Here is a 24,211-nt window from a genome sequence, read left to right as displayed (position 1 = left end):
AGCTCATTGCGGGCTACAAGCATAGCATAAATGAACCAACTTGCAGACACTGAAGTGCAGCTACCTCTGGGCTGGATTGTGCAGCCTTCTTGATCTGTCATATTGTGTGACAGCTTTTCTGGTTTAGTGCCCTGTTCTTCTGGCTGGCAGCTTTTCTAGGAAGTGAAATAGAAATCTGCCCAGCAGGAAGAAGGCTCAAAAGATTGCTTTTTCTTTTAAAACACAATGAATATGAAGCAAACAAACAATACAGCTGATAAGAGTTAGAAAGGCTCTTACCCAAATTACCATGATAACTGGCAGCATTTGGATTGGCTTTAATTGCCTTCAGGAACAAAGCTTCAGATTCCTGAATAATTTAGAAGAACAAGTCAACAGGACAGTCTACTCCTGTAGTATACAAAATATTGCAAAATTGACCCACGATTGTAATTAAAAACCCTCCCAAAAATGCCAAATTTGTGTGACACCACAGTATATATATTCTAAGCCCATGTGATACTGTAGCTCAGGTGGCTACAGCCTCCAGAAAACAGTCATAAAGCTACAAACAGGTGCCATGCTTTCACAGGCTGCTGTTATTTTAGCAGACAGCTATTAAGCACTAGTGAAGTTTGCAAAGCAGTTTACTTTTTTTTTTTCCTCCCCACAGTTACAGTATTTTCACACGTTACCTACTGAAGTTTTCCCTACTTATTCAATCAAGTTAAGGATAATATAATTCACTATCTGACCAAACTGCTTTTAGGCGCCTTTCCCTTTAAAATAGTTTTTAGCATTTAAAATAGGGGCATTCCAGTAAACCCCTTTCAAACAGATCATAGAATCAGAATGGTCTGGATTGGAAAGGACTATAAGATCATCTAGTCACAACTCCCCTGCCATGGTTGCTCAAGACCTGACCTGTTTCAGTGTGGTTCTCAATGAAGAGTAGCTGAGTGCCTGTTCCTTAAAAAGATCAAGCCAACTGAAATATTCCTCACAAGTTATCTTTTCCAGATTCCCACTTGCAGTGTGTACTGTTAGGACTGTTGATATCTAAGTTCTTCTTAGGAAACCTGAGCTCCGTCAGCAAATATTTAGAGAACAATTTACCACTAAGTTTATTCTCCAATTCAAACATTTTTATTTTCCCAAACTAGCTGCTAATATAGATACTTTTGTTCCAGAGCATATTTCCTTGCAGAAGTTTAAAAAGACACCCCTTCCCCAATCCAAATGAAGTATATGCACTCACTTGCATGCAAGTTTATATATTTTGGGAAGCAAATTTTACATAGATTTCTATTCTGTGCTGTGTTTTAGGGAAAGTTGCCCATTCAGTTTTAATGCAATTCATGTGAAGATGAAATTACCTCAGTGTGGTAGGCTTCCATCTGAATGCACATACTTGCTGTCTGAGGTATGTGAGAACAAAAACCTGGGGAAAAGGGTTTTCCTTTGTGCTAAGCTTTTATTACTGAAATCTACAAAACACACCACAGGCTCTATTGAAAAAGAAAACCTGTCAGCCAGACTTTTGGTTCCACCATCTTCTCATATGAAGCATGAAATAAGTCTCTGTAAAGGTCCCTCAGAGGCAAGAAATTTCTGATGTGTCAAAATTTAGTCACTCAGCTTTTGAGTTACTTAAGAGCTTCCCAGTATATTCAAACCCAAACTATGGGCTCCTTTCAGAGCATTGCTGAGCACAGAAATAAGGCTGCAACTTGCAAGCCAAGAGAGACTGATGCATGAAGTGCCTTCATCTTCACAGGTCAAGGAGATTACAAACCCTACGGTTCTCGACAAAACCTTTTGCTGGTTTGTTTTTTTTTCTTAACATAAGGGTTGTCAAGCACTGGAAGATGCTGTCCAGAGAAGTTTCAGAATCTGATGTTCAAGATTCAACTGGAGATTGCCCTGGTTTGGGTCAGGGGTTGGACTAGATAACCTCTGAATGTCCTTTCCAGTAAAAATTATTCTATGATTTTAACTCTCTCACATTTGGCAAGTCTAGTGGTGCTGCAAGATATCCTCCTCTTTTCATCTGACCATCAAAGCCTAAAAATCAATAGGCACTTGAAAGCATATAGTAATCAGTTGTATTTTTTTTTCCACCACAAATTTTATTATTTTGGTCTAATAAGTAAATCTCTGCTTTCTTCACTGGGCAGGTTAACAGCAATCAAAGTGAAAGATGTGCTGTCCAGTTAATTAACTCTTACACCTAAAAGTTGCCACACAAAGCAGAAGCACCTAATGTATGGTCTCGAACTTTCATTGCCGAAGCATGATGGGACAACATATACAATGTGCTCCCAGAAAATTTAATGAAATAGATTCTCAGTGCTGGCTGCCATTACCATGCATTTTCAACTACATGCTGAAAACATTTTTATCAGCACTACTTTGCTCAGCAGCTAGTAGAAGCACACTGGCTGATTAAAGGCTATTTAAGGTGCATCATATTCATATTACTGTAGATATATGGAGTAAATACACATTCCAGTACATCAGTGATATTTCAAATTGCTGTATCTTGCCAAATCTTTAAGTTGCCAAGAAACTTGCACACTGTGCATAGCAAAGACTTTGGGTAAGCACACTGCATTCCATCTGCTGTCAAGGCCACAGCACTAAATTGTAGTCTGGCTTTATTTCAAATACAAAAAAATGCTGAATGGTTTCGATTTATTGTACTTTTTACAGAAAAAGCATAGATGTATACATAACAAAAGTACAGCATCCATATTTTCAAAGAACTAAAAATAGCTTGGTTCTTCATCCATTGTGACAAGTATTTAAAGGAGACCTCTAACTTAGTGTAACAGATGTTAATTAAAAAACAAAACAAAACCACCAAACCAGCTCATCCTTTATGTGCATTTGTTTCTGGAACAATAAATCATTCATGAGTAGATACAAACAGAAATCATAAAGGGTTGCGGGTTTTTTTTGTCACTTAGGAAAACCATCTTCTGCTGAAAATCAAAGTATATTTGAAACTGAAGGAGAATATTTTGTGCTTAATGCAAAGAAATCTCTCATAACATAGCATAACCTTTTTGACTCGATGTCTTTTAAAATAAGAGGTAATGAAAAATACAGAACAAATCTTACTTTACGGCAACAGAGCCAATACAACTTTTATACAGACACATAACAAGTAACCTAATAAATGGAACGCGTGAGGTTATACAACACATCAGACACAGCCAGGTAGCCCTCTGAAAATTACCTCCATCACCTTGATAGTCACCATCCCTTCCTACTCCCCTCCCATTCCAAACACTCAAAACACTCTTATTAACAAGTCATCCACTTCTCTGTTTTTACACGGTGAGGGGGTGGACAAGTCTGAATTTTCTATGCATTTTAATTGTCATTTAGCATTTTCCCACTTAGCCCTCTCCCCCCATATCTGCTCTTTCAAGGTGATGCAAAATACAGCTGCTGAGATCATAACCTTTTCTAAGTGAGTCCACTTCTCAATCCCCTTAATTTGCTCTCTCTGTTACAATTCAACTATTTCAAGGGACTAGTTAAGGTTTTTGCTCTGTGCAAACCTACTACTCCATATTGAACTATTAAAACACTCACTGGCTCCCTGCTTTCTTTCCTGGGCTCCACTGCTCCTTTTACTTTATTGAGGATGCTGACTTGAAAGCTTTATTTCCCCCTACTATCATTTCTACTTTGTCTCCAACACACTCCCCTGCAGCATAATGACCTTTCAGAGCTAGCAATCAAAATCACTACCTCCTTTTTTATTTTTTAAATCCACTAAGAATTGTCTCTCCTACACCTGGAGAAGTTTTCTAGCTTGTTTTCAACTTACCTTTTCTACTTATCACATTATAAATGCTCTTTATTCTGTCATACTGCATGCTCTTCTTGATGAATAACTATACAATCCTTTACTCTTTCACAGTCACGACTAACCAAAATAATCTCAGCAATTACCTCCTCCATAATCTCATCCCTTATACATCCTGGCCGTTAATTTGTATCCTTTTGGAACTTTGTTAAACTAACCTAAAATATATATTTTATAACAGTCTCAGATGGAGAGAGAAAAGAAATAGAGTGTACAGAAAAAAAACCAGAGAGTCTACAGAAACAGTGATGGGGTGTCTTAAGAGTAATTTATCACAAACTAAAGCAAGTAGTGGGTTGTCACAGGCTCTGGCATCTCATGTGGATATGTCATGACTCCACAGCTGAACAGGACTGTAGAAATTTAAGTGAATACAGTAACTGGAGGAAAAATGTATCTATTCTGAGAAGTTTCACATCATAAAAATCTCTTTAATTTGCATATACTGAGGATATTCCTTCAGTGCTGCTAACATTACCACTATCAAAAAGCCATCAAAACCCCCAAAAGCCATTGTTCAGTAAATGACAGTTTTCTGATGAATACCAAAAACTTCCTTGATTATTAATTTGTCCCTATCACATACATAAATCAGTGACTATGGAGTAAGTTAAAACAACTAAATATATTAAGTGTGTATGATTTATTCTGTCAGCTCATACAATTCCTTTTGGAAAACAACTCAATCTTATCAATTCCATGACTTTTTCTACTTGCAAATAGAAGTAGCTAATGCTGAGGTACACCACTTACAAGCTGGTCCACTGCATCCAATAGAAAGTTCAATACAGTGCTCAATGTATGGACTTTTTCCTCTTAATATTCTGGAATTATTCAGGTATCCCATCCTCAATATGCAATTAGCAAGTCCGTGTATCTATCTTTTAGATAGCGTCTGAGGCAAAAGGCTAGAATTCATATGGGGTAATGGTAAACCTTGCTTCCTTTACATACCAAAAGCACACAGACTAGCATATCACATCTAATTTTAGCTCCTGAAACAAGACCTCTAAATCTGAGCAGGCTTGCTCTCTCGGCAGCAAAGCAATACAAGACCCTAACTGCCCTCTAGTGTGCCTAAGTGCCTATTTCTCTTCACTGACCACTGACAATAGTTTAGGGCAGCAACATTTATAACCCAGGCATCTAAAATAAGGTGGGATGAACTTAGCACAGAAATGGGCATTGAAACCTGATTATCTAAGTCATAGTTGACAATGACCTCCTCAGACAGTTTCTACAAAAGACTTAAAGAGCTTAAACAGGAAAAAAACCCAACCAAATCCCAAACCTAAAATTCAACACTCAGAAAGCTCATTACCTACCTTATATTTTTGTGATTTCCCCAGTACATTTGCCAACGAAAACATAAGGGAATGATCATTAGGTATCAATTCCAGGGCCTCTCTTCCAACTGCTTCTGCTTGAGCTAGATTGCCTGGAAGCCCATTCGGGGGGGTGAGGGGGGGAAGGCAAAAAAAAAAAGGCATATTTTAACACAGCCTTGTTACTTTTCATGCTGCAAGCACACATATTGTACAAACTGACTGCATGCATTTTTAAAGAAAACCAGGTGTCATACACACACAAATGTAAAATTGCACAGAGTAAGACAACAGAAAACCCCCATTTTGTTTTCAACAGGTAATACCTTCAGAAGAACAACAAAGCACAGATTCAAAAGTTAAGTTTGGTCTACAATACAAACATGCTTCCACAATGATGGCATTTCAAATAAGGATCAGAAATTCAATTTATGGGCTGGATTCCAAGCGATGCTTTAAAACCATTTATAGAGTGTCTGGGTAGCCAAACAAGAGGCAGAACTCCTTTTAGATAAATACAGAAAAAGCTTTAAGTTTTGCTAGACACTGAATTATTCATTAGAATATTCAAATAGGCTTATACCTGTGTTATCAAGCAATATAATCATATTGTTCCAAGCCAAACTATGCTCTGGTTTCAGAACTGTAGCATTCCTCCATGCATTCAATGCATCTATATGGCGATTCAAATCTGCATACTAAAAACAAAGAAAAACCCAGTAATTTCACTCTGATTTGTTTACTTTCCTATCATGCACAAAAGACACTAAAGAGCTGTTCTAAAGAGCTGTTCCATTCTAGTAGAACTTGTTTTTATAAACAAAAATGTGAAATGTAAAAAGAATACTATGGTAGAATGGAAGAGTGCTATATACTAATTTTAACCTGCTTTTCTCTGGCACCCAGGCTTGTTTTCAAATATGCATGTGCCAATAAGATAGGGAAGAAAACCAGCACAGAATTTGGAAATCTACACAAGAGATTTAGATTCTTGTAAATATTTAAGTAAATATTTACTTAATGAATTTTTTGGGTAGTTCTACTACCTAACAATATACTTATGACTGAAAACAGTCTAATATTGAGAAATGATTAATAACATCTTTTGAACAAAAGACCACAATCTACATTTTTGATTATACCTCTCTGTATGAAAAAAGTAGGACTACAGAAGGTTGCTATGGAAGGAAGTATGCTGGAAAAGCAATAGGAAAAGCTACCAAAAATATTAAATCACCCTGAACTACAAATCAAGGAAACCAAATTAAACTATCAGCATTTCATAGTACAGTGGCTTTTTTTTTTAATGTATATATATAATATGCACACACACAGAGATTCCTGTCATAGATGTAATTTATTCAAAAGAACTTACCAACCGCCCTAAATTGTAGTAACAATCTGGGTATTTTTTCCTGTGTTTAATTGCTGTCCAGTAGCTTTGCTCTGCCTCTTCAAACCTTCTTAAACTGTTCTGTACTATTCCTAGATTCATCCATGCAGCAGCAAAATCAGGTCTGGGCAAATTGAGAAAAAAGAAGAGAGGGAACAATTAAGCATTTAGAACAAAAGATCGTATTGATTGTATCATTTCTGCTCTGTTGGTGCAAAACACTGCTTAGCATTGTTCTAAACGTACTGTATTTGTACAGCTAAAGACAGCAACTCCTCTGCTTCTTGGAGCTCATTTCTTTCTTTCAGAATATTTCCAAGGTTGTTCATGGCATGTACATATTTAGGATTCAACCTAAAATTTAAAATTTAAGAGATGATTATTACGTATGGAACATGTATTACTACATGCAAATTGATAGCTCTGCAATGCTGCAGATCATGAAAATGAATACCTAAGCATTTTCTTCAAGAAATTTTAGGACAGACCATTAAAGCAGTAAAATTCCTAATACCTTACAGCTTCTCTGTAGTATTTGATTGCAGCACTTTGATTTCCTTTGTCAGCCAGGTTTTTGCCAACATTGTAGTGCACCTGAAAACACAGATGAACATTCTACCAGCTGTTACACAGTCAGATATTTTGTGAAGCTAAATCGCTAAAAATTCTTACTCCAAATAAAAACAGTCAGCACTTCCGTCATTCACTGCTGTTTTTTGTTGTAGTCGGATACTTAAGACTGGACAATACATATGATGAAGACAGCAAGATAAAATCTGAAGAATAAATTAATAAATCAGCTTCTCTGTTCCAGCTAAAGATTATTTGCTTCCTGATTTTATAAATGAGGTCACCATACTTTCCATAAGACTCTTTATATGGAGAACTCCTGCTCTTCATTTCATTTATTTGTCAGGTATGTAAGAGAAAGCCTGACTCAAATCTACCATAGCAGAAGAAACACTACAGCAATGTAAATGTTGATTGAACTTTGCTTTCACTATAGCATGAACTAGAAGAAACTCAACACTAACAGAAAACATAAGCTACATATTTCAAAAACAAACAAAAAATAACAAACATACACACTATTGCCTTGGGATAAAAATGCATCGAAAAACATTTTTGAAATAAATGTATATAGGAACATGTTGGAGACCTTGCCTGTTAAAAAGAAGAGAACGAAGGAACGATTTAAAGCTTTGAGATGTACGTACAGGGAAGAAAACAAATCATCTGAACTTAGGCACAGACTAGATAGGAAAAAACATATTTCAGGACAAATGTCAGTTGAAAGCATCTTGAATCCTACTTTAAGGCAAATCTCAGAACACTACATTACCTGATCAAAGGGAAGACTCAAGCTTAGAAATAACAGAAAAGTACTGTGAGTACTGACTCCTGAAAATAGACTTTTCAGCAACTAGATCAGAACTTGTTATTTAAATCACCTTACTATTTGAAATCAAATTGTATATACTTCATCTGAAACAAACACATATTGTCACTTCTTCCATACCTTGAAAATCTATTTTAAATATTTTCAAAGATACTATGCAGGAATTGCTTCAGACTGAAGTACAAAAAGTTAAGTTTGTAATGCATTTAGATAACTCTAATTTGCCTACATTCAAAAAAGGATTCTATCTGATGTGTCCATCAAAGGAAAATTCCTAATTGTATTTGGCACAATACCTGGGACCTATTGATCTAGTGCACACAATTATATTTGAACCTAGTTGTCATGGTATTTAATTGTCGAATTCCATCTCTATATGATTGTGACTATGCAGTAACATACTGTCAACAAATAAAGTTAAGAACATTTTCCATGCTTTCCAAAATCAGTGAAAAAGTAGTTTCACTGGTTCTACAGAGAGCAAAGATGCTATAAAGCTTACTAAGCATACACAGATATGGCAGCTCCTCAGGCTGCTAGATATAAAATTGCACACAAATTCAGCATCCTATAAAAGTAGTTCTTGCACAGCTCCCAGGAAAAAAAGAAGGGCACTTCTATTATACATTCATAAAAATATGACAAGGCCCATGCCAAAGCAGGAACAGAATAGTACTTTTATATCAAGACATAGGCATTCCTAAAGATCAATTGATGGTGTCAACAAAAAAAAAAGACAGAATAGCATTGTTTTCCCAGGAGTCATTAAAGTAACATGATATACCTTAAAAGATGTTTCTTAGGACTGAATTCTATTTGTATAACTCTTCCAGAAATATTTCAGTACACTATGATAACATTCTTACCACACTGGATTGCTCTGCTTATATATGCTAAAGTTTACAGACTCAGAATTTATTCAGACCAAATTAGGTTATTAAACCTTGCTCTGTTTCCAGATAAATTGTGACAAACCAGAAGAAGTAAGGAATGATTTCACTCAATAATATATATTAGCCCTTAAAATACCTGACTTCACCCTTCAATATCAGCAAACAAGATTATATTTAACCTTTAAGAAGCTTTTTGTTTGTTTTTCTTAACAAAAGTCATAAGCATTACTAAAAAAAAATATTTATTAAAGACTGGGGACAGAGCATATGACAAAAATCTTGGTATACACCAACCACTCAGTCTTTCACGTCAGCTGTCTTACATTAGGAAACAGTCAGCATTTCACTTTCCAATTCTATTTACTCATTTTTTTTAAAACATGTAACTTCTTCATATCAATTTCTATCTCAAAAGCAACAGCAGAAAGAATATTTGTCTCATGTAAACAGAGTTATGTAGACTGCAGAAACCTGAGAGATATCAATTCTCTCAAGTCAAAACATCAAATGAAATATTAAGTGTACATGTATATTTTATGAACTGAACTAAAAAGACGTACTCTATTAAAACTGAGAGCAAAACTATTTAAATAAACTATTAGCATTTTCAATGGTGTATTCCTTCTGTCCTTAGATATAGCTTCTGTGTGAAAGGAAACAATGTTTCTATACAATACTGTCGAAAATGAAGAGGTCCTTGTTATATGTAGGTTTCCTGCATTTCTTTCAGGTGAAACTGTAGCTTTAGTTCTCTTAATGTGGTGGTGTCAAAGAAGGGAAGAGAAGAAAAACTAAAACATACCAAAAGAACTCCTCAGCCCACCATAAACATCCAGTGACAGAAACAGCTTTACAATGGATTATAACATGCAGTTAACATCCTGCTCTTAAGAACAGTCGGCAAAGGGTGTTCAGGCACACAGTCATTTGAGAGGTGCAGGTGACTTTTGCCATACAGTCATGCCTCTCACTTCGCTGGCTATGACAGGGAGATGCCAAGATCAATATTTAGCTCTTCTCCCCCAAACTAGGCCTACAATAACTATCTGCCCTCTGCTAAGCATGAGGCTGTACCACTCCTTGACTTCTCCTACGACCCCTGCCTGCACAACATGAAGACACAAACACTTTCTACATACCAGTGGGCGGGAAGAACCTGGGCTTTAAAAAATGAGGGGCCAGTGTGATGCTCTAGATTTTATCTCTAGAGATGTGGTGGTTCTGCCTTTGACAGATATTGTACATGCCAGCCTGGGAGGGAGGATTTTCCTTTCTTGATTAAACACTTAAGAGCAGACATAACATGTCATTATCAAATTATTAAAGGTAGATATTAACTGGAAATGACATATTACATTATGCCCACATGGTCCTTTATCAATCTTAAACAGGTAATTACAGTAATTGCGCTAAAAAGAGCATTTCTTAGGGATGCATAAACAGCACAATATTCTCTCTCAGGGCAATTAGGTAAAAATACCATAGGGTAGAACCTAGTTGACGTCAACAGGCATGCGTTTTTTTAAGTTAACATAACCATGGCACCATAGCCTAGCCAAAGAATTGACTCTGTCTGTTTGTTTGCAATACCTCAGTTGGCCTAAGAACCCAGTATAAAAAAGCAAAAGCCCTGTATATCATACTATGTTAGACACACAGTGCTTGAACTCTTATTTAAGTGTTTAAATGTGCACACACGTTTAAATGAGGGAGAAAAAAAAATTATATTTTCCTGTACAGAACCACATTTGCTGTCAAACAGATTTTTTGGGTTTTACTCAAAGCAGTGTAGGAAGAAATTGAAATGTAATATCGTCTTCTAGGAGGTACACCCCCTCAGTTGGAGCACTACTATTATCAACTCTTTTATTCTGTTCCTAGCTGCTTATAATTACTTTTTCAGCAAATACGAACATTTGCTGAGAAGGATGGAAGCAAAGCACAGATGTCAAAATTTGTACAGAAACATGCAGATGCTTCTGTTCAATGCCAGCTTCTTTCATCAAACACTCTTTCCTCTACTACTGAAATTCCGTTCTCTAAATAATAATAAAGCCTTTTTGAACTTCACATTTTGTTTGTGCGGCTAATGTTGTGTGAAAGTTCTTCTGTGTGACTGTGCTTGTATACAAAAAAAATGGTATCTGTGTGGCAAAACACTGCAGATAGCTGCTATAAACATAGCCCACAGCACTTAAGGTAAATTCTGCAGAAGATATTTAATATATAGCATAGAAAAAAATTCTCAGTATCTAAAGGAAATGCTGTCTAGCTCAGCTTCATAAGTCCTTAAACAGCACTAAACCTTGTTCTGTCATAAAGAGGTTTTACAAGCCCTGTTAAGAAAGTATAGAAAGTAATCTCAAACTCTGCTGTACATTTTCAGTATTAGCATAACTTATCTTTGAAAAATTTGCATCTATAATTATTACAATCTGCATAAAGCATCAAGTACAAAGTTACTACCCTTAGTATGTCAAGGCAGACTGGTTAGTAACATGTTCTGTTGGGAGTATCATAACTTCCTTGCTTATTATTGCAGAAAAGTTGCTAGTGAAATGGTTTTTAAAAAATTATATTAATTTCTATTCTTTAAAGAAAAGCCAGTAGCTAGGAGAATGCAGAGATTGCATACAGAATATTAACAATTCAAAATCATTTAAATTCACTTATGTCAAATCTAGGAAAAGAAAAATAGTGGCTATTTCCCATGTATTTAACAATGCAATTGCAATTTATTTAGATAATCAGAGGAAGTCATCCGGAAATAAAGACCATTTCTGGATTCTTAAAAACTGATGTGGCTTTGCTAAAAGCTGAGAAAAAGTAACTTAGCACTTCCAAAAGTGCAAACAATTCCAACAGCAAAAAAAGCAGTAAGAGAGCATTTTTGAGAATAATCTTTAAAATTAAAAGAAACAATGTTTAATGACCTCAGAAGGTGAGGAGCAATACAGCAGTGTCTAGAAACAGTGAACAGCAGTAGAGCAAGGGCAAAATCTCACATAACCTTATGTATCCACATCTGCTCTAGGATTTCTTCTATCATCAGTGGAGAGAAGGACACAGATCTAGGGTGCAGTCCTTCTGGCCTACGTCAATCATTTAGTCCAAGGTAATGATGATCCACATGCTAAAAGGGACAATTTCTCCTCCCCAGTTATAAAGGGAGCCTGGCTGACTCTGTCAGATGTAGATGTCTAAAGCTAAGGAGATAAATCCAAGCCAATAGTCTGACATGGTGAAACAGCATTTATCATAGCCTATAATTAGATATTCCAGTACTTCAACGAAGCACTCCAGGACAAAGTAAACTTGCAACATAAAAACATCAAATAAAAAGATGCCAAATTGGATCCAGTGAGCCTTTTAAACCAGTAGTACTGAAATATTCCAAATTTATAAACTACTATTTATAAAACCTGTTATGACCTTTAACATATGATCAACGTACCTGGAGAAAACAGTCTGTAATTGTTCACAAAATTTGCTTTAGCATAAACAACACAGGCCTGGTTCTAACTCATACCACTGAGCTCCAGGAACTAAGTCAATCTATAAGCTATGAATAAAGGTGGTATGAGGAAATGGAGTCAGTATTCAGGGACCTTCTGTTCAGCTAAGAAAAATACTGCCAAATGTATTAAAAATGCATACTGTTTCAGTCTAACAACCTTTGAAACCAAGTGCAGGACCATTCAAGTTCAAATTTGTGACATAATCCTGGACATATTTAACCTGTTGAGATCTGTAACATGCTTCTTTCTCTCTCTTAAAAAAAAATTAAAAATCTATATGATATAAATAACAAATATAACAAAATATTTTAAATATTTAAAATAAATAATATTTCAAATATTTTTTTAATATTTAAAACAGTTAAAAATCTGTACTGCAAACTTCTTTTTTAAATCAAAATTTCTGTAACTTTGTTATGGTACCTGATTATTTCCACTGAATTTTAAAATCATTGGGCAACATTTATCAAAGTTGATGCTAAATTTCATCCTCAAGCTAGATGCACCCATCACTCAATAGACAGATTCCCTACTATGCCAGACAGTCTGATTTAATGCAGTTTCCACACCTCTGTCTAAACAGAAGTTTAAAGATGAGTCTTTAAATTAGAGAAGGCACTGCTGTAACTACCTGTTACTTAGAATTAAGGTAAGTTTATTCCACATTGCTTACAGACAGACAATTTGGAATTGAAGAGCTGTACCATAGAGCATGAACTAGGAGCTGCAGCTTTTGTTGCTAGTTGGGGGACACCTGGAGAATCTGGCACCCTGGCTACATAAGGGAAGTAAAGCATGACCACATTACACATATTAAAGATGTTCCAAGAACAAGAAAAAGCTATTATCTGTGTTCCATCTTTTGGTCCGCATCAGCCTCCCACTGAAATAAACGGGCCACTGAAAGAAAGTCCTGTGGAGTCATTTATAAAGGAAGTCTGCAATTTCAAGACAACAGAAGACCAGAACAGAACCTAGTCCCAATTTTTACATTTACTTTTGTCAAAACTGAATAAATATAGCTGAAACCATAAAGAAAAAACCAGACTGGCTTTCACACATGGATTCTCTAATGCTGTTGCCTAGGAAAGCTCCCTACTACTGTGATTTCAAAGTTATTCCTTCAGCAAAATTGGAATGTGAACATACAAACCCCTCCCTGTTCACATCACCACACTTTCCATTTGAGCAAGCTGTCACTAGCAGCACTACAGCTCAGGCGTGCCTACACGGCCCAGTGTTGACAAACACAAGCTCATTTTCCCCGTACACTCATTGGCTTTGAACCAACTGCATTAGTTCAGTAGCTTGCATACAGCTTATCGGCTCAAGCACAGCACTGTGTGAACACAGCTACACAGCTTCCCAGCCAGACATGGCTTGAGTCCAAGGAGCCTGGAGCACAGGAGCCTGGAGTGTGGATCTGTCTAAAGCACTCTTACCAGGGCAGATGGATGGAGTTACACACAAAGAAACAGACTGCATTTGCTCCATTTATAGTATGTGCTTGTCATCCAGAAGACAAGATATACTGAGGTCATCATTAAAAAGATGGTTGCCTACTACTGCCACACAATAAAATACAACAGCTCCTTCTATGTATTGAAATCTGAGATTGTTGAAATACACCACCATCTTGTAAGTATTGGCCATATATGTTTTTTACAGCTCACTGCTGCATATTTGCATTCCAGTAGATGCTAGGTTTATCATTCTCTTTGCAAAGTTCAGCACTCACAAGTTCCTTTTTAAACTCTGTCTTGATCTTTATTGTCTAGATGCCACTCTAGACTGCAGAAATCTAATCTTTTAAGACATCAATGTATTTGTATTGACAAGCTGCACATTTCTATTCCAAGGCTCTTCAAAGAGTCTGCTAAAATTCAGACAACATGAGGGCCCTGTGGTATGCTGCAACAGATTACACTCTCAGCTGTCAAAGGACTGCTGTGGAGGTCACCTCTGTTGGCAAGCTAGATTCAGTCTACTATGCCAAACACTGGTGCTCAGCCCAGTGAAACATCCTACCCAGTCCCACTGTCTTTCCTGTTCCCTCACTAAACTTTGCAGGGAATACTTCAGTTTTCCTCAGTGTCCATGTCTGAAGACTCTAGCCCATTCAGCCACTGTAAGAGAGCAGATGTGGGAGCAAAGATTTTACCCCCCCATTCTGCAACTACACTGATGATATGCCGCTTTGTCTCTTACGTATGTTTGCTATATATACCATTGGAAGACACACAAAAAGGATTGTAAAAATATAGCATAGGCATTACTCTGGGGAATACACTTCTACAACTTACTTACTTTCCTTTTGGTATTTTGTTGTAATATCTTGCAATTATATGCACAGTTGTTTTAGTAGATTTTACTAACAGTACATCCAATTTGACTGGATGCCTTTCCTGAAATGTATTCCCTCTTCTCCCTCCCCTCTCCACTCCCACCCCCATGTTCTGAATTACAATATTGTAATTTGCACTGTCTGGTATTTTGACTATGCTACCCCGGTAATTTAGGTGACTGACATGTCAATTTCATATTCTTGCACCAAGCAAGACTGTGAATAACACAATATATTAACCATGCACAACACCTCCTCTATCTCAAATCTCAAACCACTTAAAAAAAAAAAAAAAAAATTAAAAGTCCACACAAGTCACTTACTTTGGCATTCAGAGGGCACACAGAGAGTGCACTCCTAAAAAGCTGTTCTTCTGACCTCCACTGACTGCTGCGGAGTGCACAGCGCATAACATTTATCAACAAGATGCCAAGTACTGCCACAGCAAGAATTTTCTTAAGGAAAGAGAGACAAGTTAAGAAACAAACTGAAACATCTGAAGCACTTCATCATCAACTTTACTGATTGTTTTGATGGTACCTTTTTCTTGGCTTGCTTACTCAAGAGACTAAATCCATATGTAAACAGAATGCAATATCCAATACTGGGGAGGTAGATAACTCTCTCTGCAATAACAAATCCTACTCTGAAGAACAGATTACTTGCAGGAAGAAAAGGGATAATAAGAAATCCAAGTCCCAGTGTAAGAATTCTGCAAACAAGAAACAGATTCTTAAATTAACCACAAATCTTAACAAAAGCACCTTTTCCATTTAACATATAAACATTATTTAAACATTGTAGTAGGATATGCAAATGGAACAGGGTATTCAAATGCAGCTTTTGAGAGTTGCTAACAAAAAATAAATTTCAGTGAGGTTTTGACACTTCATTCCATCAGGCACTTTTAAAATCCTAGCTGTAATTTCCAGGAAAGCAATGTTCATGCTTCCAGGCCAGGAAATAGCCCAATTACAGATTAATTACATAATTCCTATTTAAAATACACAGGCAGGAAAAGTAATGGTAAAAGCTACCTGTTTATTTTTGGAACTAGTAAAACAGTAAGAGGGGAAAAATATAGCTTGTGGTTAAAGAAGAAACTTAGGTACACGTCCTACTGAGAAAGTGTTTTCTTTCGTAACAAACACATCAATAGTAGAATCCATTGTGGTTAACCACCTGAAAGTTAGTAATCTATGTTGCTTCCACAGCAGCTTGTCTTCTTTAAGTATCTATTTTAGGATGAGTAATCCTGTGAAGGTAACTCTTGATGGACTATACAGAGCTTAAACAACTGAGACTAGGTACCTTGCTTTTACAGAGCTGACATGAGTGAGTAAGAACCCCAGGTCTGTGTCAGGTGTTTGTTATAAAGGCCACACGGATGGTTTTCTACTCTAATTTATTACAAATAAATCTCTAAACTGTAATGTAGATGTGTCCTTTTCCTCTCTTCTCATCCCCAAGAGTCCTAGGCCTTCACTATGTTTTTTTCTTTACTTTTTACTAAAAAACTGTTCAGCAATATAGGATCAGTGAGTGCATTTTTACTAAAAAGTATGACATCACTTGTAGCACTTGTGGGAGGGCCACAAATATGATCAGAGGGCTGGAGCACATCTATGGAGACAGGCTGAGACAGCTGGGGTTGTTCAGCCTGGAGAAGGCTCCAGGGAGACCTTACAGCAGCCTTCCAGTACCTAAAGGGGCCTACAAGAAATCTGGAGAGGTACTTCTTACAAGGGCATGTAGTGATGGGGTAAGAGGTAATGGCTTTAAATGGAAAGAGGGTAAATTTAAATTAGATATACCAAGAAGTTCTTTACTATGAGGGTGGTAAGGCACTGGAACAGGTTGCCCGGAGAAGTTCTGGATGCCCCATTCCTGGAAGCATTCAAGGCTAGGATGGATGGGTCTTTGAGCAACCTGGTCTAGTGCATGACCTTTAAGGTCCCTTACACCCCAAAACATTCTATGATTCTATGACTGACTTGTTGAAAAATTTTAAAGAACTGAGAAATTGACCATACATGAAATCCATGGGAACAGAATGTGAAAAGGTAGACAGAAGCCCTTAGTGAGATAGAATAGTTTACAACAAATTTTTTAGTTCCTTTGGGTAAAGTACAAGTACTTTCCTCAGTACATACTGTGGGTCAGCATTTTACTTTTTAATGTATGGCCATGGCCAGCATTTCTACCTCCTGTCAAGGCACATCTCTTTTTCATTATTAGGAGAAGATTAAAAGAGATGATGACTCGTAAGAAGTAGGGACAACAACATACATCATTTCCTACTCTGTTCTGAGCACATACTACTTTCTACCACCTACAGTGTTAAGGATCTCAAAATGCCATTTCATGAGAAAAATAAAGCAGCCATCCGTACCTCCTTCTCCAACTCTGTTTCCTAGTAGTCTGTGTATAGTGATGGGCCCAAATTGGGGTAAAACAGTAATGACAGCTATAAATATTTATTTGAACTGCATTTGCTAGACACTGGTTCTACCAAATTGCTAAAATTATCAATAGTGGATTTAACAAAATAATACTGTACCTAAGTTGGCCAGGCATTTAAAATTCATTGCTGTCTCTTACCTCCTCTTATGGCTGTCTTCTGAGCACAGAGCTTGGCATATCAGACCAATTAGGCAGAACCAAAGTGCTGCAAGTGCAATTATCCTCCAGTCACTGACGGATTTAATGAGGGGTATGCAGCCCATCGACCAATCAAAACACAGCCACCAGGGACACAACAGCAACCATGCGTTCAATGAATAGTAGTAATTATAGTTTATAGCCTGTCAGTCAAAAAGAAAACAAACATTTATTTGATACTAAACTTAAGGGGGGGGGGCAACTTTATTTCTTCTCTCTGCTGTCGTTTCCCTTATGACAAAATATACCTTATAAAGAGATCTTAAATACTGTTAGACTACAACTAGTTACATATCCATTTATTTTACAGCTGTGAAATTAAATTTTAATTTTATTTTTTTTTTTAACACAGCTAGGTGGCTCTGCTATTCAGAACTGGCAAATGCAATTTTGTGCTGTCCAACCAATATCCACATGTAAAAAGAATAATCTCCTACAATAAGAGAAAATGCCGGAAGAAAGCACCCACTGTCTTCACTCTTCATTCTCCACCTCCAGAAAGAGCCTTAATGCAGTCAGACAAGACATACTTCAAATGTACCAGACCAGAACTTTATGCTATTTTCTTCAATTGTGAAAGAACAGATGAAAAGTCAAGCACAGTATGTGGAGAAAGGATAAAAATCAGCAAAAGCTAAATCCTTGAATGCATGGGAAAAATAGTGAGTAAATGGAAATGTACTTCCATGTGTGCAGTGCATGCTAAATTAAATGCAAAGAATATACAAGGCATACTATTTAAAAAAAAGATGATGAAAATCATCACAGCAGCGCAAGTGAAGGTGACACATCACACATCTTTAAGTGTAAAGACTGCCTACTTTATTGTTTCTTTGAAGCACAGAAAATAAAATTCAATTTGATGACAAAGACAAATGCTCTGAGCTGGCCAGAAAAAAGCAACTTTATACTTACTCTCACAAACAGACTGTCAGCAAATGAAGCTGGGTTGTCTACTTCAGTAAAAGCCGGTGGCCCTGTGCCCATAATCCTCCAGCGTATATAAAGTATACTGGCCCCTCCAGACATCAGAAGAGTTATCCTGAAAAGCAGCCCCTTCCTTAACAGCCCAGCCTTCTACAGGAAAGAAAGAAAAAAACCCTCATATAAAAAACATTATTTTGTTTTCTTCTCCACTACATTTTCACCCTTTTGGCCACTATCTCACAAAGAAGAGGCTATTCCTTGGCATTTTTGCTATTAGAGCTGACATTTTTATTATTTTTGCAGTTGCTAGAAAGCTTTCAGACTTTACTATGCTTTCACTGACTAATTGCAAAATATTTTTTGCAAGCATTTTCATTTCCTTCTCAATCAGAAAACTTTTTTATTCAAGAAGTCTCTCTTCTACAAATCCTCAATAACTATAGCTGATGTAATTTTACACAGACATTTCTGTTAAGGAATTTGAGCAGAATACAGCCTTTAGTATACAGGATATTAAATTGGTCTGTCTTTTCTTTTTAAAATGGATGTAGATGACACACTTAGTGACATGGTTTAGTGGTGGTCTTGGCAGTGCTGGGGTAGAGGTTGGACTTGATGGTCTTAAAGGTCTTTTCCAACCTAGGTGATCCTATGATTCTGATTCGATGGTTACTTTGTGAACTTTGCTTTGAATAGGTATATCCAGTTGACTATCACTGTTACACAAAGTTTTTGTCCACTTAAGTCTCTCTGGAGGTAAAATTACATATATATCAAGAAAATTGCATAGTTAGAAAGCAGGAGGACTTAGAAAATTAAATTTTTCACAATTGCTACTGTGATTAAAAAGCTAATGACAGACATAAATGAAAAGAAAAACACTGCATACTGTAGAGGTTCTTCAAGCTTCACCAGTAAGTACTGGACACAGAATAACCAGTAACTATAGTGATACCCTTGTCACAGCTTTGAGATGCAAATCCAAGCCTCCAGCACACTACCAAGATAGCAAATGGTAACTCAGGAAAATTTAAGATTAAAACCAATATTCACATGGGTTTTTAGTATTTGTAGTTGACAGTGGAGTCATGATAAAATATTTAGCTGAATGCCTAGGGATAAAGAAGTTTGTAATGCTGATTTTACGTAAAGTTAGCCTTTTTGCTCAAGCGGTTACTTCCAACTTACACATTTCAGTAACCAAAGTCACTACAATGAGTATTATAAGAAAACCTTTTCTATAAAACTGTTTTTGGAAAAGAATTGTGCTATGAAGGAAAACCATGTAGTGACAATTTATAACTGCCTTATGACGGATTAACTACACAAAACCTCTTATCCCCGGCTTCATTTAACAGTACATGCAGCTTCTTAAAAGCCAGATTTCACAAACTGCCACAAAAACCTCTTAGTAGGCAGAATTTTAAAAGTGGCAGAAGTGTTATTTTATTATCTTTGATTTAGAGTTAACTAAAATCTGGCATGAAACTGAAACCTGTCTTAATAGAGAAGAAAAAAAATCTACAAGTATGAGAATTTAAGATCTGCCTTTCAACAAAACAAAACAAAAAGTCTTAGATACACTTCTATTAAAAAAGAACAGATTTTTGTAAGTGGCAGGAGGTAAAATTAATTGCTTCTATTAGAAGAGGAAGTAAAAGGCTATGTAATGTTTTCTTTACCCAGGCAGAAGTGTTTAAAAGTCACAAACGGGAAACGTAACACTTCGAGCTCTTCATGCTTAAAGAGTAATCCTCCAAAAAGTTTGATGCGGACACATTTCACAGAATCATAGAGTAGACTGGGTTGGAAGGGACCTAACATCATCTAGTGCAACCCCCTGCCATGGACAGGGACATCTTTCACTAGATCAGGTTGCTCAAAGCCCTGTCAAACCTGGCCTTGAACACTTCTCCAGGCAATCTGTTCCAGTGTCTCACCACCCTCATTGTAAAGAATTTATTACTGGTCAAACAGTGGAACAGGCTTCCTAGCAAGGTGTCAATAACCCAAGCCTGTCAGTGTTCAACAGACATTTGGTCAATGCTCTCAATAACATGATTTAACTTTTAGTCAGCCCTGAAGTGGTCAGGCAGTTGGACTATAGATAATCAATGCAGGCCCCTTCCAACTGAAAATAATTCTATCCCATTCAATCTAGATCTACCCTCTTTCAGTTTAAAACCATTGTCCCTTGTCCTATCACTACATGAACTGGTAAAAAAATATCTCTCTATTTTTCATATAAGCCCCTTTTATATATATTGAAGAGCTGCAATAAGGTCTTCCTGGAGCCTTCTCCAAGCTGAACAACTGCAACTCTCTCAGCCTTTCTTCACAGGAGAGGTGCTCCATCCCTCTGATCATTTTATTGCCCTCCTCTGGACATGCTGTAACAGGTCCATGTCTTTCACCTACACCAGAACTGGATCTGTGGGATCTCATAAGACCAGAGAGACAGAATCACCAACCTTGACCTACTGGCCACATTTCTTTCTGTGCAGCCCAGGATACAGTTGGCTTTCTAGGCTGCGAGCACACATTTCAGGCTCATACCCAATTTTTCTCCCACTAGGATTCCTCAAGTTCTTCTCCACAGGACTGCTCTCAATCCACCCCCCAGTCTGTACTGATACTGGGGATTCCTCCAACCCATGTGCAGAAGCCTTGCACTTGGCCTTGAAGACCTTAATGAGGTTCACATGGGCTCAAGCTTGCCAAGGTCCATCTGGATGGCATCCATTCCCTCAACTGCACCATTCAGCTTGGTGTCATCTGTCCTCAATTCCACTCTCTATCATTGATGAAGATATTAAATAGCAGTGGTCCAAATATGAACTCTTTCCACTTGGGCATTAAACAATTGACTGTAATTCTTTGGATGCGGACATTCAGCAAATTCCTTATCCATGTAACAGTCCATCAGTCAAACGCATATCTCTCAATTTTAGCAGGAAAATGTGGGGGACCATATCAGAAGCCTTAAAGAAATCCAGATAGATGACATCAGCAGCTCTTCTCTTGTACACTGATGCAGCCACTCCACCGTAGAAGGCCACCAGATTAGTCAGGCATGATCTACCCTTGGTGAAGCCATATTGCCTATCTCTAATCACCCCCATCTTTCATATGTTTTGACATAACTTCCAGGAGGATCTGTTCCATGATCTTACCAGGCACTGATGTGAGTGCTTCACTGATGTGAGGCTGACTGGCCACTTATTCCCAGGGTCCTCCTTATTACCTTTTATTTCCATCACTTTAATTTTGAACTGACTCTGCTTTAATCCGCTACAGCTCTAGACTCTTTCCTTGTCATATTCTAGTTAACATTACTCATTATATAGCAAAATTCTCCAGCATTCTTATTTGCTGCCCGAAATACTCCTGGACCCCTCAGACATTCTTGGGGTTTCAAATCTACTGTTTCAGTTCCAGAGATTACATTTGCACTGATTTCCCCTTGTGAAGCTCCTCACTTCACTCTTTACAAAGGAATTTAAAAGCCCTGTAGGACTTGTGCTACTCAGAAACATAAGCAAGACTTCCCTACAGTGAAACCACTGATTGAAGCAAAGTACAATGAATACTCCTTTGCCCTGCTGAACCTTGGATGGGAAAGGCAAATGATTCAGCTGTTGAACAGCTAGTATGCCGTTAGTCTATCTGGCTGCTATCAATCACTCACCTGAGGCTGACTCTTTCTGCAATTTGCTTGCCAGTGCAAATACTAGGTACCAGATACCATGAGCCAATACTAGATAAAGTGATATCAACAAAAAGTCAGAAATTTGATCCTTATTTGATCAGTGCTTACATATATATACTTTTTCAAAGCTACTAGGAATTGTCTCCTGTTTGATAATTTGTATTCTGAAAAAAAACCCCAGTGTAATACTTGAATGGGATTGACAAAGTAGACTTTTTTTTTTAATGCACTTTTTCAAATGTCTATTTCATTTGAGAATCTGAATAAATACCTCTCTTTACTCTGACCAAACTGTGTTAAACAACCATTTCAAATGTATAGCTACTAACCCTGGAGAATTTACTGCATCAAGCAGAAAGCTCTTCTACACCATATTTCAATATATTGTTGAGAGAAGTGTGGAGTGGATTTCACTATCCAATGCAATTCTAATGCTATCCCATTACTACTCATGTTGCTGTAAAGATGTCATAGCACAGGCTGACTGAAAACACCTTTTTTAAAATTCTCAGCAACCACAAAAGTGTCAGAAGTTGTTTCTTTGTCTTTTAGTACGTGACTGTCTGAATGGACAGAGTGAACAAAATCTCTGAGGACTCACCTCCAATGACTTGTCCTTATGTAGTAACCTTTGAATAAACTCCAAAACATTTAGCTTGTTAATCACCAGTGCATCAAACACTGCATTCAAACCCTAAGCAACAAGGAGAAAAATAAAAGCGTAAGATGAAGCAGCTAACATATTCCACTTCTACCATGAGTTGTTGAGCATTTTAATTCTGATTCCAAACAAGTAGAGAGATACACTGGTAGTAATGATAGCAGAATGGTAAATTAAAAACCTGAGCTCAGATGAGTAGAATATTATGTGACTGTAATGGGGTTTCTCCTGTTACATGGAATAACCCTTCAAGGAATGCCATGTACCATGTGCGTATGGACCCCATATGCACCGTCACAACAGTATTCTTCTTTTCATCTTCTTTCCTAAACGTTCTCCAGCATAAATGCTGCAGTCAAAACTAAGGCTTCTGTCAGTATCTTTAAGCCTTCTACTTATTTTTTGCTGTGCAGCATGGTATCTTTTGACTGTCAGGTTTCAGAAATACTATTTTTAAAGGGTACATAAATTCTCACAAAAAAGGCTCTGAAAAATTTAACAGAGGTACCAGGATTGCTTTTCCTGAAATCATACTGAAAACTAGAACATATTTGGTGTTTTGCAGAACTACATTTGCAGATACTACCCCCAGGTAAGCAAGCAAAAAAAAAAAAAAAAAAAATTTATCCAGGGAAAATTCTGTTGAGGTGACCAATAAAATCCAACTTTAACATTTTCCCATGTTTTTTCAATGCTTCAGCAATCACCAGCCTTGACACTACTTGAATATTTAGCCTATTCCCTAATAACTTTGGAAATTACCTCAATGTTCTAAAGACTAAATAGAAAAAAATACAGCAAAAATAGTTCTAAGTGAGGCAAAGAGTTAGTTCACTGGGAGGCCTCAAGTTTCCTTCTAACAAACAGTCAAAGGGAGAAGACAGAAGATAGGTTAGAGTGTGGTGTGGTTCCTTGTAGACAGGCCACCTGGCAGTTAAAAGGCTTTTGGTTCACTAGCATGGAGATAGGAAGGCAAGAATCCTGCTGAAAAATACATTCAGCCTACAAGCAATCTTTTTAATGTGATTCATCCTTTCACCCTCTGACCTATGCCCCTCAGCACAACAATAAATATAATTATCCTAGCAATGCAAGAGCAAACAAATAAAAAATCCAGGTCCAATAACAATTCTGTGTCTGCTAGCTCAAACAATTACTTCATACCAGTAAAGGAAATAATTGCACCATGTTTTAAGATAACTCCTTACGTTTTGCTTACAGACATCTTTGAATAATACATCACTCTACAAATATCTATAATAAAATAATGTCCTAAGGCAAGAAGTTTTCTGTAATTATTTCTCCCTTTTTTCCTAGAAAGGACAAGAGGATCCTTGCTGCAAAGGATTTTTCTAATTCTGTTGCTTTATGTTAGTTAAAGCTATAAATTGGATTTATCTATAAAGATCTATGTCTATATAAAATGTTTTCAGGTAGATGATTTGACCACTCAAAACAGAATGTCTTCACTGAAGTAATAGAAACCAACAGCACAATGAAAATGAACAGTAACTGTATCTGT

The 24,211-nt window shown here is 37.0% G+C and overlaps 1 protein-coding gene across 4 annotated transcripts in view; it reads right to left on the bottom strand.

Annotated features, from left to right (window-relative positions):
• The window catches only part of TMTC4 (transmembrane O-mannosyltransferase targeting cadherins 4), a 53,372-nt gene that overhangs the window by 4,390 nt on the left and 24,771 nt on the right, over positions 1-24,211 (bottom strand). For 3 of the 4 annotated variants that reach the window (XM_030476854.1, XM_030476853.1, XM_030476857.1), the window contains 11 exons: positions 22,630-22,722; positions 18,308-18,469; positions 17,333-17,535; positions 15,272-15,443; positions 15,055-15,186; positions 7,092-7,171; positions 6,824-6,931; positions 6,560-6,701; positions 5,768-5,882; positions 5,185-5,297; positions 280-349 (listed from right to left, as the gene is read on the bottom strand). In XM_030476854.1, the coding sequence (XP_030332714.1) occupies positions 280-349; positions 5,185-5,297; positions 5,768-5,882; positions 6,560-6,701; positions 6,824-6,931; positions 7,092-7,171; positions 15,055-15,186; positions 15,272-15,443; positions 17,333-17,535; positions 18,308-18,469; positions 22,630-22,722 (1,390 nt within the window). The remainder of the gene's footprint in view (positions 1-279; positions 350-5,184; positions 5,298-5,767; positions 5,883-6,559; positions 6,702-6,823; positions 6,932-7,091; positions 7,172-15,054; positions 15,187-15,271; positions 15,444-17,332; positions 17,536-18,307; positions 18,470-22,629; positions 22,723-24,211) is intronic. The other variant, XM_030476856.1, reaches the window with a different exon arrangement.

The sequence above is a fragment of the Strigops habroptila genome, chromosome 2, assembly GCF_004027225.2.
Source record: "Strigops habroptila isolate Jane chromosome 2, bStrHab1.2.pri, whole genome shotgun sequence".
Taxonomy (NCBI): Eukaryota; Metazoa; Chordata; class Aves; order Psittaciformes; family Psittacidae; genus Strigops; species Strigops habroptila.
Note: the sequence above shows the minus strand (reverse complement) of the source record. Positions and strands in the feature narration are given on the sequence as shown.